The following is a 17,873-nucleotide window of genomic DNA, read 5'->3' on the forward strand; positions in this document are numbered from 1 at the left end:
AGAGGGTCCTCACCTGAACCACCAGGCCCAGGTTGGGCCCGGCTGTGGGCGACCGCAGCGATTCCCTCACCACGGCCCACAGCTCCTTCTGCAACTCCTCGTACAGCAGTTCCACGTCCTTCGCCTTCCTGCGGCCGCCATCTTTGACGCTCGGGCTGCACACGTCCTCCGGCTGCGTGCCGCCGTCCGACCCATTACATTCCTGTTCCAGCTCCAGGATGTGAGTGTCGGCCAAGACGAGGTCCCGCTTCTTGACCAGCTGCAGGATCTCTAGAACTGAAGGACACAAAGATATTTGTGAAATGACTATTTAAATATTTTGTGTTTTTGAATGTTCACAGCAGGTTATCACAAAAAGTATCTAGTTTATTTCTTGAATATTACATGTCCTTTTTATGTTTCTTCTATTGCACATTTTTTTTTAATTTAAATTCGAATTTGCAGTAAAAACATTTTTTATAAATTTACTTTAATTGTTCCATATTTATTTTTTCTTCTTGTATTCCACAAAAAAATATGTATATTCAAATGATAAATTTAGAAACAAAAATTATCTCCTTTAATTAACAGTATAAAAACCTTATTATAAATTGTATATATTTTCCTTGACTTATTACCCTTCTTTTTATTTTAAAGACTAAACAAAATGATCTATTATTTTAACATTTCTTTATTGGATTTTTGACATATACACTGTAGAAATACAATTAAACACATGTCAAATGTTCTTTTTCTCCCCTAAATATGTAACCCACAAAAATTATACATAAAATAATAAAAAATGTATTTAAAAAAAACATGCATCAGTCAAATATTGACATCAAACCACATACAAGTGCACTCCTGAATGTCTCCAACACGTGCAGCAATACCCAAAAGCAGGCAAAAGCTCATCAATTATCTACCTTTCAATTACTGTTCAATTGAAAAATGATCTGATATAATTAATATAAAAAATATATATTTTTATTTTTTTAAATCCACGATTCAAAATTTTAACACAAATTTAGAAAAAACTCTACTGGTATTAATAAACAGCATAAACAAAACTTTTCTTCTTTCACAAATGTCTGCGTATCCACTAATGTTCCCTGGCGTTCCCCAGAGGACATGTACACATTTATTTTATTTAAAGACAAACACAATGGACTTTACATGAAAGGTATAAAACTTTAATTATTATAAAAATATATATTTGTTTTTTTAAGCCCCAAAAAATGTATTTAATATTCAAAGACAATTTTAGAGACAAAATAATCAAATGTAATTTACATCGATGGATGGAATATAAAACAAAATGTTAAAAAAAAAAAAAACATCACATTTGAACACTTTCAGACACATTTCGAAAAAGCCTTTCAACTATATCTTTTACCATTAAACAACATAAACAACATTTTTTTTTGTATTTATTTCACAACCATATGCATATCCACTAATGTTCCCTTGGTGCCCCCTAGAGTAGATGTAGCACTTTTTCTTCTTCAAAGCCACAAACATTGTATTTAACATTCAAAGACAAATTTAGAAATTAATAATCAAATTTAGTTAATAAAACAAACCTTAACTTTCATAATATAGTTTTTCCTTAACTATTTTAATATAGTTTTCCTCTTTAAAGACCCACAAACAAATATTTAATAATCAAAGAAAACTTTAGGGACAAAATAATCTAATTTAATCAACAGTATAAAACCTTAATTATTATATAATATATTTATTCTTCTTTTAAGGCCCTGCGATGAAGTGATGACTTGTCCAGGGTGTACACCGCCTTCCGCTCGATTGTAGCTGAGATAGGCACCAGCGCCCCCCCGCGACTCCAAAAGGGAATAAGTGGTAGAAAATGGATGGATGAATAATTCATTTTCTTTTAAGCCACAAAAATTGTATTCAACATTCAAAGAAAAATTTTGAGATGAATAATCAAATATAATTAATAGTACAAACCTTAATTATTATAATATATTTTTTCCTCTTTAAAGCTACAAACATTGTAGTTAGTTTTCAAAGACAAATTTAGAGACACAATAATCACATTTGTATCACATTTTAACAATTATAGACACATTTTGCAAAAGCCTTTCAAGCATATATATTTACATTAAACAGCATAAACAACTTGTTTATTTTTTTATTTATTTTACAAGCTTCAGCATCTCCACTAAAGTAACTTGGCGCCCCCCAGAGGAGGTGTACCACATACATTATTCTGAGAGGGTCTACATCAGGCCTGAGCAATTATTTTGACTAGGGGGTCAAATTTAGAGGAAAAAATGTGTCTAAGGGCCGGTATAGCTGATGTTTAGGAACACTAATCCAAAACCTCACCACAATGTCTAATTGAATGCTAAAAACGCTATGACAGACAGCCTTAAAAAACAGAATGGAATTTAAAATTGTTTTACTGAATGAGACACCCAGAATGTAAATGAAAATAAAGAATGTGGGATTTACAATATTAACTATGAAGGATAAAACACTGAATATTGACAACATACAAACGTCACACCCCCTCTCGATCGACATATTTTACAATCAAGCAAAATGCAGAACAAAAATCCAACAAACACCGCAAAATATGAACGCAAAGGGTAAAAAACAAACCCACCTACAATCTGATACAAATAATATATCACTAAGCTTTAGAACTTTGTTGTGAAAATCTCCTTCCGCGTCTGTCCCTGACACCCGCATTTTCAGGCTAACTCTGTAAAAACACTCTGTGGAAACGCTCCCCACCCACACTGCTTGGTGCCTGGTCTGAGTTGTTGTGACTTAGATCACACTAGTAACTAGTATATTATGCAAAAGCGCAGATTCCAACCGTGGAGTGGGGCGTGGCCTGCAGCGAAACGGGGTGTGCCGCCAGGACCGGCCTCGAAGACAGCAACAGTTGCATAGATGGCCCAGGTGGGCCATGTCATCTAATCACCTGTCGCCCAGTATAAGCAGCAGCTGGGAGGAGAGAGGTGGTTGGAGCTTGCGAGAGAGCGAGAGCATGCTGGACACAGACAAAAGGACAGTGGCTGGAAAGCAAGCGGCTGTACTATTAGAAATAAAACTTTATTGTAACCCTGATCCAGGCTCTCATGGCGATGCTTGGGGGTCTGGAGGACCCAGGAGAGGGCAACCTCCACACCAACCATTGAAATACTTTGTACAGTTCTAGACTTATGGTCATTTGAAAACATCACTGCACATCATAATGGCAGCTACAGTTTCCATCTTAAAGATATGAAAAAATAACTTGGGAATGTCTGGCGGGCCAAATTAAAAAGCTTAACGGGCCACAAGCGGTGCCCGGGCCTCAATTTGCCCAGGTCTGGTCTACATAGTGGTCGAAGCAACGTAGTCACATCCAAGGTCGATTTACCCGAAATGCGTGTGTGTGTGTGTGTGTGTGTGTGAGGATGTGCAGATGTTTGCCAGCCTCAGCGTCGACAGAGGAAGACAGGATGGCGCACACACACACACACACACACACACACACACACAAACACACACACACACACACACACACACACACACACACACGCGCGCGCGGACACAGAGAGGAAGAGCATCTCTAAAAGGGAACAATGTGAGCACGACATGGCAGGCTTGAACTTCCCCACATATGCAGATGTTTAAATGTGGAATGCGGCGGTCGGCATTATCAAACCCACTTTCTATTCTCGTAAAGGGTCAAAGGTTGGCCTTACGGGGCCTTGAGAGTACTGTGAGGTATTTAAGTCGGCGTCACTTTATATACGCTGGGAGACATCTCGGCTGCTGGCACAGGAAGTCAACAAGGATGCTTGATTGTGTTTATTTCCATCACGGTGATGCCGAGCGTGTCAGTCAGTCGCTAACAGGGCGGGGCAACGGTAAGGCGATACAGCGACGCATCCGAGCCAGACGTCGATGTCGAGAAACACTGCTGATATTATTCAACTTCAGGAAATCTCTTCCAGCTGACTGGATGAAGCCCCGCCCAGCTCCACCGTTTTCTTCATACCAACACGCCAACGCCATCTTTAAGTCGCTCTGTCATTGTGGAGCTGGCCAAAGCCGAGTCAGCAGTTCCTTTGACCGCCACGAGAGGCGCTTACCCGCAGAGTGCGTGCACCAATTTGAATAATCATGCTGTCATTTTAGAGCTTTCTCAAAAAGATAAACACGTGTTCTGTAAAAATGTGCCAATGGGCTCGGTGCTAAAGTAGGGGTCTCCGATACAACCTTTTCACTTTTGATACGATGCCAATACCGGAGCCTTGAGTATTGGCCGATATCGATATTGATGCGACACAATATCAGCAGGAATCGTACATACTCGTATTATTTTTTAGTGTGGAATGTTATAAAAGGTTCAATCCAATGAAATGAATCAGACATAATGGTAGGTGCAAAAATACTAACCTGGTTGAGGTTGACCGATGCAGACACGTTTGTTACTGGATACTTTCTGACACGCTTCTGCCGCAAAGACTTTGTATGTGTAAGTAATATGTTTGTATTGTTTATATCGACAAGATAGACCGCTACATTGGTCAATGAAGGACACATTATACGCATGTCTTGCTTGTGTGCTATTGTGCGCTGAGCTGTTGGGTAGCTGCTAGTGTAAATGACTTGACAAAAATAGAAGAAAAGAGCAACCTTCTGAGTTTAACATTTATATGTTAACTGGCTGTCCAGCTTTTGCGCAGAGCCGCTTGCGTCAGAGTTTACAGTGGACATTTTATGTGCAAGTTGATATCATCCGATACTTGTTCCTTCCACTGATATCACGCATACATACCACATCATTATCGGATCGGGACACCCTTGATTTTAGGTGTGAAACACAAACAACCTAAATGTAAATAACGTTCCCAAAAAAAATAACCAGGTGGGCCAAGCATTAGCATATTGCTACTGTACTTCAGGCTTGCGGTGGCAATTTTGTTTTTTTCTTTTCAAAGGATAAAAACAACCCAAATTAGCGCTGTCAAGAAATCAAGTAAGCAGAGTTAATTGCCCACTTTCTAAAGTGTTGTATCGCCACGTCAACCCTCAGGGGGAGGTAACGAGTCCGTGTAGCGTTAAGAGAATGCTAACGCTAGCTACTGACAAAGTAAATGGTAAATGGGTTATACTTGTATAGCGCTTTTATAACGTCAAAGTACTCAAAGCGCTTTGACACTATCTCCACATTCACCCATTCACACACACACATTCACACACTGATGGCATGAGCTGCCATTCAAAGCCCCAAACACGACCCATCAGGAGCAAGGGTGAAGTGTCTTGCTCAAGGATACAATAAACGTGACTAGAAGGTGGGGATCAAACCAGGAATCCTCAGGTTGCTGGCACTCTCCAAACCACGCCACGCCGTCCCCAAAATATATTATAAAGTAGCTGATTTTCACTCGTAGAAATCAAACTTGACTTCAATATTTGCCTATGCTTATTTTCTGGGGGTTACTTGATGGAAGGGTAGAGGGCATTTGACATGTTTGTTGTATCACTGTTAATCGAATATGTCGAAAAAACTCAATAAACAAATGTTTGAAAAAAAATAAGAAAAAAGAACTTGACATTTAGTAGTCTTTTGCTTGCACATTAGCGCTGTACAGGCGATATGCTGCCCCCTGCTGCTGCAAGGTAAGGCCTGGAGCACTAGTCCGTCTCAAATAGTGGGACGGGCCCAAAGAATCACAGCCCTAAAAAGCAAAGTTAATAGAATTATTATTTTTTTGTAAATTGATCTATATTTCTTTGTTTTCTTGAATGTTACTAAAGATACAATGTTATACAGAGGTGTACTTATAACAATTTTATGGACAAATTATACTATTTATAGTCATGGCGGAAGGTGGGGGATGAGACAGCGCAAATTATTGTCTTCTTCCAAGGACGGAGGTCAACAACCCGCGGCTCTAAAGGCTCCCTGGACCTCTTTCAGATATGTGTGAAAATGGAAAAAGATTAAGAAAAACATTTTTTTTTGTTTTAATATACTTTTTGTAGGAGAACAAACTGAAATCCCACTGTTTATGTTATACCTGCTTCACTGGTGAGAGTATGTGGGAGGCACCGTTTTGTCCTGAACTCACCATAATTTACTTACATGTGCAACTTTCTCCAAAACTGCCACAGAAAGATGTGTTTCATGCCGCTCCTTCTTTGTCCCATTTTGTCCACCAAACGTTTTATGCTGTGTGTGAATGTGTGATCTTATTAATGTGCTGGAGTGCTTATCAAGTATATTTGGTCACTGCATGACTGCAAGCGAATCAATGCTAACATGATATTTAGGCTAGCGGTATGTACATATTGCATCATTATGTCACATTTGTAGGTATGTTTGAGCTCATTTAATTTCCTTTACTTATGTGCTCTGTGTATTTAATTTATATTTCCATGTCTCATGACACATTATCTGTATATAATAATGGCTGCATTTCTCATGGTTGTTTGTGTGCCATGTTGTTCCAGACCACAGCAAACGTTACCCAGCTTGCAAAGATTGAAATAAATCCATTAGAAGAAGACATCATGTCATTTTCTTAAACTTGGACACACAGATCTATACCTTTGGCCATTCTGAGCCAGTAATTTCCAGAAGTTATCTCATCCTGTGAGAAGCCTCCATTTTACTAATGATTTTCAATGTTGCAAAAATGTGTAGAATAAAAACTAAAATACAACATTGGAAGATTTGCGTCAGCCTTTGATAGTAGGCTAATATAGCTAATATAGACACCTACATCATGTGTTGCCTTCATTATAACACTTTTATAAGGCTTTTCATTTTTTGAAACTCCAGGCAGATTTTTTTTTGTATTTTTGTTCCAATATGGCTCTTTCAACATTTTGGGTTGTCGACCCCTGTCCTAGGAGGTCGTAACGGAATATAACTGAGAAGCAGTGGTGTACAATAAGGAAAAAAAAACATGGAATAAGAAGCTGAAGGTTGTGTCAAGGATGAAGTCAACCTGAGGAATGTCGCCGCGGGAAACAAAAGTGCTGAGTCAGAGCCGGCTCATGTTCGCCCTCAAAGATGACCCTTCACACTTTTATATATGAATGTATATAGAAGGACTGTGTGTGAGAGAGAGAACTGTAGCAGTGTTGTTTGCAATGTAAGGTGAACTCGTCACATTCTTCTCTACCAAGACCACTTTTCTTCCACTACTAACCCTAAACGTTCACGACAGTACTTAAGTAGATCCAAGGTGCCCACAGTGAAGCCTGCGACCCCTACTAAAATGTCAACATTTAACAAGAAAACTAAAAAATGGGGTAAAAAAAAAGGGAAAAAGGTGGAAAATAATGAGGAAAAATTTAAATGATTACTACCGTATTTTGCGGACTATAAATCGCAATTTTTTTCATAATTTGGCCGGGGGTGCGATTTATACTCCGGAGCGATATATGTGTGAAATTATTATCAATCAATCAATCAATGTTTACTTATATAGCCCTAAATCACTAGTGTCTCAAAGGGCTGCACAAACCACCACGACATCCTCGGTAGGCCCACATAAGGGCAAGGAAAACTCACACACAGTGGGACGTCGGTGACAATGATGATGACTATGAGAACCTTAGAGAGGAGGAAAGCAATGGATGTCGAGCGGATCTAACAGGATACTGTGAAAGTTCAATCCACAATGGATACAACACAGTCGCGAGAGTCCAGTCCAAAGAGGATCCAAGACACAGCAGCGAGAGTCCCGTTCACAGCGGAGCCAGCAGGAAACCATCCCAAGCGTAGGCGGACCAGCAGCGCAGAGATGTCCCCAGCCGATACACAGGCGAGCAGTACATGGCCACCGGATCGGACCGGACCCCCTCCACACGGGAGAGTGGGACATAGAAGAAAAAGAAAAGAAACGGCAGATCAACTGGTCTAAAAAGGGAGTCTATTTAAAGGCTAGAGTATACAAATGAGTTTTAAGGTGAGACTTAAATGCTTCTACTGAGGTGGCATCGCGAACTGTTACCGGGAGGGTATTCCAGAGTACTGGAGCCCGAACGGAAAATGCTCTATAGCCCGCAGACTTTTTTTGGGCTTTGGGAATCACTAATAAGCCGGAGTCCTTTGAACGCAGATTTCTTGCCGGGACATATGGTACAATACAATCGGCAAGATAAGATGGAGCTAGACCGTGTAGTATTTTATACGTAAGTAGTAAAACCTTAAAGTCACATCTTAAGTGCACAGGAAGCCAGTGCAGGTGAGCCAGTACAGGCGTAATGTGATCAAACGTTCTTGTTCTTGTCAAAAGTCTAGCAGCCGCATTTTGTACCAACTGTAATCTTTTAATGCTAGACATGGGGAGACCCGAAAATAATACGTTACAGTAGTCGAGGCGAGACGTAACAAACGCATGGATAATGATCTCAGCGTCTTTAGTGGACAGAATGGAGCGAATTTTAGCGATGTTACGGAGATGAAAGAAGGCCGTTTTAGTAACGCTTTTAATATGTGCCTCAAAGGAGAGAGTTGGGTCGAAGATAAATAAATGATAAATGGGTTGTACTTGTATAGCGCTTTTCTACCTTCAAGGTACTCAAAGCGCTTTGACACTACTTCCACATTTACCCATTCACACACACATTCACACACTGATGGAGGGAGCTGCCATGCAAGGGGCTAACCAGCACACATCAGGAGCAAGGGTGAAGTGTCTTGCTCAGGACACAACGGATGTGACAAAGTTGGTACTAGGTGGGAATTGAACCAGGGAACTTCGGTTTGCACACGGCCACTCTTCCACTGCGCCACGCCGTCCCCAGATTCTTTACCATGTCGCCTTGTTTAATTGTTTGGTTGTCAAATGTTAGAGTTGTATTATTAAATAGAGTTCGGTGTCTAGCAGGACCGATAATCAGCATTTCCGTTTTTTTGGCGTTGAGTTGCAAAAAGTTAGCGGACATCCATTGTTTAATTTCATTAAGACACGCCTCCAGCTGACTACAATCCGGCGTGTTGGTCAGCTTTAGGGGCATTACCGTAAAATATCAAATAATATTATTTAGCTAATTTACGGAAGAGACGAAGAAAATGTCAGCAATCGTCACACATACGTCATCGATCGTCACATACACGTCAACCAATAAGAATTTGGCGAGGGAGGATCATGGCAGAAGTGCATTGTGGGTCATGGAATGCTAACTGCTGTTTGCTATATGCTACTGCCGTAGCTATTAAAATGGATGATTTCATCGTTGGCGGTAACTTATAAAAACTGAGAAGGGGTGAACAAAAATTGGACCGAAAAGGAAATCATGTACTGCAGATTACAAGGTGGACGTAGTGAAATATGCGGCACAAAACGACAAGAGGATGCGGCGCATTCCTTTGGAGTTGATAGAGTTGTTTAGAAGTGACATCGAGGAAGAAGATTTCATCGGATTTATCGATTAGGAGTGACAGATTTTTTGGTAAACGTATAGCATGTTCTATATGTTATAGTTATTTGAATGACTCTTACCATAATATGATACGTTCTCAGTCGGTTATCTATGCGTCATATAACGTACACTTACTCAGCCTGTTGTTCACTATTCTTTATTTATTTTAAATTGCCTTTCAAATGTCTATTCTTGGTGTTGGATTTTATCAAATAAATTTCCCCCCAAAATGCGACTTATACTCCAGTGCGACGTACATATGTTTTTTCCCTTCTTTATTATGCATTTTCGGCCGGTGCGACGTATACTCCGGAGCGACTTATAATCCGAAAAATGTGGTATATGTATTTTTAGCTACTAGGGCTGTGACTCTGTGGGCACCACATGATTTGATTCGATTCTTGGGGGTAACGATTCGATTGAGAATCAATTCTCAATTCGAAAGTAATAATTTTTAAAACCATTGGGTGCCAGTTAGACTTAGAAATTGTTCCACACAGTAGCTCAGTTATAAAGGATGGAAAGGGTAAGGATGGAAAGGATAATGCACAAAAGGGCACAAAAAGTGGAGAAAACAAAAAGGTATAAAGTAGACGAAAAATGTACCATAGTAGCAACTTAAAATATAACAAAAATATATTTACAAATTATGTATACAGTATATAATATATACTGATATATTACATTATTATATTATATTTGCATATAATAGATACAATATATAACAAATTCCAATTAGCATGTACAAACCCTGTTTCCATATGAGTTGGGAAATTGTGTTAGATGTAAATATAAATGGAATTTAATGATTTGCAAATCATTTTCAACCCATATTCAGTTGAATATGCTACAGAGACAACATATTTGATGTTTAAACTGATTAAACTTTTTTTTTTTTTGCAAATAATAATTAACTTTAGAATTTGATGCCAGCAACACGTGACAAAGAAGTTGGGAAAGGTGGCACTAGCATTTACTTAATTTAAGAATATTTTTCAACATATTGAGCAAAAAGGTCTCTTTTGTTTTCAGAAAAGTGCTCTTCTTATTAGTGAGAATATACTTTTTTAAGGTATTTTTGGGTTCATTGAGGTCAGCTAATTTTATTAGTTTTGGAAAGTCTTGACAAGCCACATTTTCTTGTTCTATTGGCAGATAATTTTGCTTAGTTCAAATAAAATACCCCTAATTTTTGTATTTTTTTTTTCTTGTTTTTGAACACTAACTTTTTGCAGGGCTCCAAAGTTCCTTCTCATCTTGGGAGAACAATCCGCGCAAAAACATGCGACTCAAGCGTACCAAACTTAAGAAATTATTGTGGCTACTAGACATCTCCAAAGAACAAGAACAAAAGACAGCATAAGTCAATTCCAGGGGGTAAATAATAAATATATTAGTGTATATCATAGCTACCATTGGTCTCTGTTTGACTCCTTTCACTTGATCAAACCTTTTCTAACATTCCACACTACAAAATGCTAAGAATATGTAGGGTCCCTGCTAAATCGGCCAATACTCAAGGCTCTGATATCAGTATCGTAAGTGAAAAAGTTGTATCGGGACAACCCTACAGTATTTAAAGCTAAAGAAAAAAAACACAATGAAAGAGAGACAACATTGTTGTCAGCAAGATGTCATTAATTCCTCTTGAGCAGATTGTAAACGACTTGAAAATAACCTTGGGCTGTTTCACAAATGTGCAGAGAGCGTCAGAGTGCAGGAAGTCACTGAGTCACAGTAAAACTTTTATGGCAGCGCTGACCTCCGTCAAGGCGATGAATAATGTGCTAATGATTGACCGTTCCTGTCGGGCCGAGTGAGGGGCCTCTTCTCAACACGCCGTCGCCCAGCACCTGTTACACAACGCAGATGCGGCGAATCTGCGGAAACGGAGCAGGTGACATCACCATTGCAACCTTAAACTCAGAGCTTCTCCAGCATTTCGTTTTTCCAAAACATGCTTACAATCATGTGGGCCGTTCCAACCAATCATTGTCACTTGCTTGTTAAAACTCTCAAATAAACTTTCTTTTCCTTCAAAATCTGATAATACACGTAATAATTCAACTAAACAAAATGTGCAACGCAACTTCATTATATTTTTTCTAGGGCTGGCCAACGATTAAAAATTTTAATCAAAGTTAATCGCACTATTTCTCCGATTAATCGCGATTAACTGCATAGTATACGCAAAGCCCAATAATGAATTCAAAAGTAGTGTGTAGTGCACCTTTATCGGAATATTCTCTCACATGAACAAAAGCGCCAAAACATTTGTTGTGCAAACACAATTTAAATCAGTCCTTGTTAAACAGTAGCAGTTAAATAGCATCTTTTATGAAAATCAACTCAAAAAATGTAAATACAAACATTTACGCTTATTGCCACTGCCAGGGTATTTAAGTTATCCTGTTTGTTATGGAAAATAAATATAATCTATATACAAATCTCTGAGCCACAATCATAACATCTGAACAGGCAATTTCTGAGGTAACAGCAGAAACATTTTTTTTAACAGGTATGTTTGAAAAACCTATATTATACAGGTGCTGGTCGTATTATTAGAATATCATGAAAAAGTTGATTTATTTCATTAATTCCATTTAGAAAGTCAAACTTGTAGAATGTATACATTCATTCCAAACAGACTGATACATTTCAAGTGTTTTTTGCCAAAAAGGAGATGATTATAGCTGACAACCAATGAAAACCCTAAATTCAACATTTCAGAAAATTAGAATCTGGTGAAAAGGTCAGATATTGAAGACACCTGGTGCCACACTCTAATTAGTTAACTAACTCAAAACACCTGGAAAAGCCTTTAAATGGTCTCTCGTTTTGATTCTGTATGACACACAATCATGGGAAGACTGCTGACTTGACAACTGTCCAAAAGATGACCATCGATACTTTAAAGAAGGAGGGCAAGACACAAAAGGTCATTGCCAAAGAGATTGGATGTTCCCAGAGCTCTGTGTCCAAGCACATTAATAGAGAGGCGAAGGGAAGACAAAGATGTGGTAGAAAAAAGTGTACAAGCAAGAGGGATAACCGCGCCCTGGGGAGGATTGTCAAACAAAACCGATTAAAAAATGTGGGGGAGATCCACAAAGAGTGGACTGCAGCTGGAGTCAGTGCTTCAAGAACCACCACGCACCGACGTATGCAAGATATGGGCTTCAGCTGTCGCATTCCTTGTGTAAAGCCACTCTTCAATAAGAGACAACGTCAAAAGCGTCTCGCCTGGGCTCCAGACAAAAAGGACTGGACTGCTGCTGAGTGGTCCAAAGTTATGTTTTCAGATGAAAGTAAATTTCGTATCTCCTTTGGAAATCAAGGTCCCAGAGTCTGGAGGAAGACAGGAGAGGCACAGAATCCACGTTGCCTGAAGTCCAGTGTCAAATTTCCACAATCGGTAATGGTCTGGGGTGCCATGTCATCTGCTGGTGTTGGTCCACTGTGTTTCCTGAGGTCTAGGGTCAATGCAGCAGTCTACCAGGAAGTTTTAGAACACTTTATGCTGCCTGCCGCGGACCAATTTTATGGAGGTGAAGATTTCATTTTCCAACATGACTTGGCACCTGCACACAGTGCCAAATCTACCAGTGTCTGGTTTAAGGACCATGGTATCCCTGTTCTTGATTGGCCTGCAAACTCACCTGACCTTAACCCCATAGAAAACCTATGGGGTATTGTGAAGCGGGAGATGTGAGATGCCAGACCCAACAATGCTGAAGAGCTGAAGGCCACTATTAAAGCAACCTGGGCTCTCATAACACCTGAGGAGTGCAACAGACTGGTGGACTTCATGCCACGCCGTATTGCTGCAGCAATTCAGGCAAAAGGAGCAGCAACTAAGTATTGATTGCCGTACATGCTGAAACTTTCCATGTTCATACTTTTCAGTTGGCCCACATTTCTAAAAAATATTTTTTGGTACTAGTCGTAACTAATATTCTAATTTTCTGAGATAATGAATTTGGGATTTTCAGTAATTGTCAGTACTAATCATCAAAATGTAAAGAAATAAACATTTCAAATATATTACTATGTGTGTAATGAATTGATATAATATGTAAGTTTCACGTTCTGAAAATAATTACCGAAATAAATCAACTTTTTCATGATATTCTAATAATATGAACAGCACCTGTAGGTAGTGGGCTGTTTTAGGGAATTTTTGATCAAATTATCCGTAGTAGCAATATTAATAATGTTGTGTTTATTCTGCGTAGTGCACTTAAAATAATTATGACCATATCTAGGAATTGATATAATGGGAATTTTCCGATTGTTTGCTTGGTGCTTTGATAAACTGAACGCATATACATGGTACTATATTGTGATGTTATGAGCCAGGGGAAAAAAGAACTACCCTACCCAGCATGCAACAGGAGTGACGAGCATGCGCGGTAGCCCGGTATAGGTTGTGTGTCGCCATGACGGCATCTTGTATGTTGTGATATGGACGCTCTGAAAGCAAACGTTAAGAACTCAGCCAACACTCCTCGTTTGCATTATTCATAAATAGACAGACAACACATATAGTCCGCTGCTTCACAGGCCGCTGGATGTAGCCGGCAAAGTATTCCCATGCTAGCTAGCCGGTCTAGCAAGCACGCGTCATTCAGTCCAAAACGGCCCGATCTATCCACATCCAGAATTGTCTGGCGGTCGTATGTGATCCCGGAGTGACCACGCTGTAAGCCAGCCATGAAATTTGCAGAATTGTCCGGTATTTTTGCCAAATGTTCCATCTTTACCAAGAGCCCCTCGACCCCGAAGCCCATCCGGGCGACGCCATCTTTTTAAGAAAAGGCGTTAACAAAATAAAAGCATGTAAACAACATACGCAAATGTGCGATAAAATAATTGTCGGCGTTAATAAATTGATGAGTTAACTCGTAATTAACGCACTAATTTGCCCACCCTTAATTTTTTCACATGATGAATTATTAGAGTAACATGACTGAAAGTAACAAAGCTGAGTTTTTAACATAGAATTAGCATATAGCCAATTAATGCTAAAAGCAGTTGACACCAAGGGCTTGATCTACTAAGATCCAAATATCTCAATTTAAAAACCCCTCTATTTAATAACTTTTCGATGTACAAACGTTTCAATGGCGCCAAATACGCACATCTCTGTGCACGATCGCTTCACTCAGTTTGTGTTTCGCTGTCAGCCATTTTGTGCTTGCTCGTATCCAAGAGATGAGGAAGCGGGCTTCTTACCACAGCAAGTTTTCAACTGTGATGAGAACGGATATTCCTGAAAAAAGATGCCAACGCTAAGATTTATTTCACAGCGGAGGAGAAGGCTACCTCTTGTTCAGTGGCCCCTCTTCCGAGAGCACACACACAGACCCTCCCCTAAACCTGTCCCCTGTTCTCCTTTTGACAGCTCCTCCTTTGCCGATACTAATGTACCATAAGTGGATTTTACTTTTTAAATGATTATTATTGTAGCAATATGGTTGTTAAAATTAAGGATTTTTGTGATTTCTGATTATTTGTGAGGGCATCAAAGGGACTTTTGTGTATGTGCGCATTTTGGCAGAGTGGAGCATACAGCACAGTTTAGCTTGTCATTGTTGATGTTTTGGCTTGTTAATGAAAAGATAGGTCATTCATCACCTCCTTGTTATGTTTATTTAATATACAGTAAGGTATAGCACTTTTTATTGTGGGGAGGCTGGTGAATGCACAAGTGGGGAAATGTCACTAAGATATGGACTTTTGTTGTAGCTGGAACCAATTATTCATATTTACATTGTTTCTTACGGAGAAATTCTCTTCGATATGCATACTTTTCGATTTACAAACCTTGTTCAAGAACCAATTAAGCTGGTAAATCGAGGTTCCACTGTACCAGCAATAAACAGCATGTGCAGGCAGTAAAATTGTGTGTAGTATTACTGGGCGTGTTGCGTGTGATCTACTAAGACCCCCTTGTTTAAATGAGTTTGTTGGGTGTACTGTGCAGCTTTGAACGCGGGGACACTCGATCATTCATGCTGTCATGCCTATATCTGTGGCGTTTTCCTGTGTTTCCAAACATGCAGGAGACATGTACCACTTTTTGGGGAATTTCAGAACCAGGCTTGTGATGCATCTACAAGGGAAAGCAATTTTTACATTGTATATAGCAAGACGTTTTGACATAAGATATATGTTAATCATATACAGTATATATACACTGTACCAAAAAATCAACGTCATTTAGAGAAAAAGCACTGCCAGACACCAAAACGAATCAATTGAATTAATGTTAATCAGCCCATTAAGTCATGCAGCAGCTATAAAATGATAAAATGATATTGCGGATTAGACAGTATTTCTAATATTTTTTATTTATGGCAGTCCATATGTTGACAAACACACGTAGAATTGAGCTAGAGCCCAATCGCCTCCTTTTTCCCCAGCTGTGTGTAACTGTGTCAATTTGCACGTGCCTGTCAGGCGTGCTAAATAAAGAAGTAAAAAAGCGTTTGCAGTTATGTTCTTGATAAATCACACAGCGTGTGCGAAATAATTGTGTTTGTATTTTCTTTACCCAGTATTGTGGGCGTTCTGATGATCAGCTCATATTCCGCATATTCATGAAGACATACACGCTAAATGGATCGCACTTCTTTTTCTGCTCTCTAAGGAGACGCCATTCCCTACGAACAAGTTTAGTAAATCAACTTTGTGAGTTTGTACAATAAGCGCATTGAACAAAAAATGTGTTTAAAAAAAAGTAAATAAGAAGGTCCTGAGTAGTCCTGAGTTCAATCCCGGGCTCGGGATCTTTCTGTGTGGAGTTTGCATGTTCTCCTCGTGACTGCATGGGTTCCCTCCGGGTACTCCGGCTTCCTCCCACCTCCAAAAACATGCACATGGAGATAGGTTGATTGGCAGCACTAAATTGGCCCTAGTGTGTGAATGTGAGTGTGAATGTTGTCTGTCTATCTGTGTTGGCCCTGCGATGAGGTGGCAACTTGTCCGGCATCTACCCCACCTTCCACCCGAATGCAGCTGAGATAGGCTCCAGCACCCCCCGCGACCCCAAAAGGGACAAGCAGTAGAAAATGGATGGATGGATGGAGGGATGGAATTACGGTAGCGGGACTCTGCTGAGATTTTAAACCGCCAGTCATAATTTACTTTTGGCCAGCAGAGGATATGGATAAGGCAACTTCCTGTGGACCATGTGACTGATAAATGTGTTAGGGTAAAATGACTCAGTGAAAACTAATTTAAATGGGAATTTTAACCAAATAGTTGTTGCTTGTTAAAATGAGGAGTAATACAAATATGTAGAAAGTACAACATTTCTGAATGATTTAATCACTTAATTTCATGCTTTTTCCAGTAGTTTTTATACATCTTTTGATTTGTCTTTATTATATAAGCAATCAGAACTATGTACAAGACACTTTGCTTGATAAAAAAAAGTTTTTTTATCAGGAATTTAGGAAAGACTGTAAAGAGAAATAATCCGTTCCAGTGTCAAACTGAGAAGCTGGAAGAGACTGAGTAGCGTTAGCATCAGCCTTCCTCGTTGTTGACATTCCGTGGAGAACATGCTGGTTCTAAAACAGACCCAGACACACGTTATCACGTTCTGGCCATCAGAACCATGCAGTGTCCATGCAGGTGAGATTGTTAAAGATGGCCGCCGCATTCCAACTGTGCAGACATGTCCACGCGCTTGACGACAACAAGCCGCCGCACGGAACACGCACACCTCTGTTTGGGTCAAAACAGGGTCGGACCTTGTCAGCTCTTGTAAAGCTTGTTTGTTGGCGGATGTTCTTTGTGCGAGCTGGGTGAGGTCTATTTTCTGGTGTGTCAACCATACACAGGGCTGATGAAGGTCCAAACAGGATGGCGCTGTTTAGCAATCACACGGTAATCTGATCTGCTCGTGGGCTGCTTCTGACAACAAGTCAGCACTTGAACATCCACAACCTCCTCAGAGTGGAAAGTGCATCATTTGACTTCCACCAATGTTTGTTCACATCCATTTTAGCAAATGTAAAGGGGCACCTGCGTATATACTTTAATAATCTGTATGAATTAATTTGATTAGCGAAAAGGTTATTCTATTGCTTCCATTCGTTGACTAATAAAAATGATAAAATTTGGACCGCATAAAAGTAGGTAAAACAAGTTGAACAGAAGGTAAAATAAGGTAAACAGAAAGTACTTGAAGTGAATTAAAATGTAAAGGAAGGTGAACAAAAGGTAAAAATTATCTAAAACCAGGTAAAGGTAGTAAATAAAAGGTAAAATAAGGTAAATACAAGGTAAATACAAGGTAAGTAAAAGGTAAAAGAAGGAAGATGTAAGGTAACAGATGTAAACAAAAGATAAATAAAAGCTAAAAGTAGTAAATAAAATGTAAAATAAGGCAAACAGAAGGTAAATAGAAGATCAAAATGGGGATTCCTAATAGGACGAGTTGTTAAGGATCCCTAAATATTCGGTATAACAAT

At 39.4% G+C, this 17,873-nt stretch overlaps 1 protein-coding gene across 2 annotated transcripts in view; it reads right to left on the reverse strand.

Moving 5' to 3' along the window:
• LOC133536940 (tumor necrosis factor alpha-induced protein 2-like) overlaps window positions 1-17,873 on the reverse strand; it is a 69,736-nt gene that overhangs the window by 14,743 nt on the left and 37,120 nt on the right. For both annotated transcript variants that reach the window (XM_061877681.1, XM_061877680.1), the window contains exon 4: window positions 14-276. In XM_061877681.1, the coding sequence (XP_061733665.1) occupies window positions 14-276 (263 nt within the window). The remainder of the gene's footprint in view (window positions 1-13; window positions 277-17,873) is intronic.

The sequence above is a fragment of the Nerophis ophidion genome, linkage group LG18 (assembly GCF_033978795.1).
Source record: "Nerophis ophidion isolate RoL-2023_Sa linkage group LG18, RoL_Noph_v1.0, whole genome shotgun sequence".
In the NCBI taxonomy this organism is placed as follows: domain Eukaryota; kingdom Metazoa; phylum Chordata; class Actinopteri; order Syngnathiformes; family Syngnathidae; genus Nerophis; species Nerophis ophidion.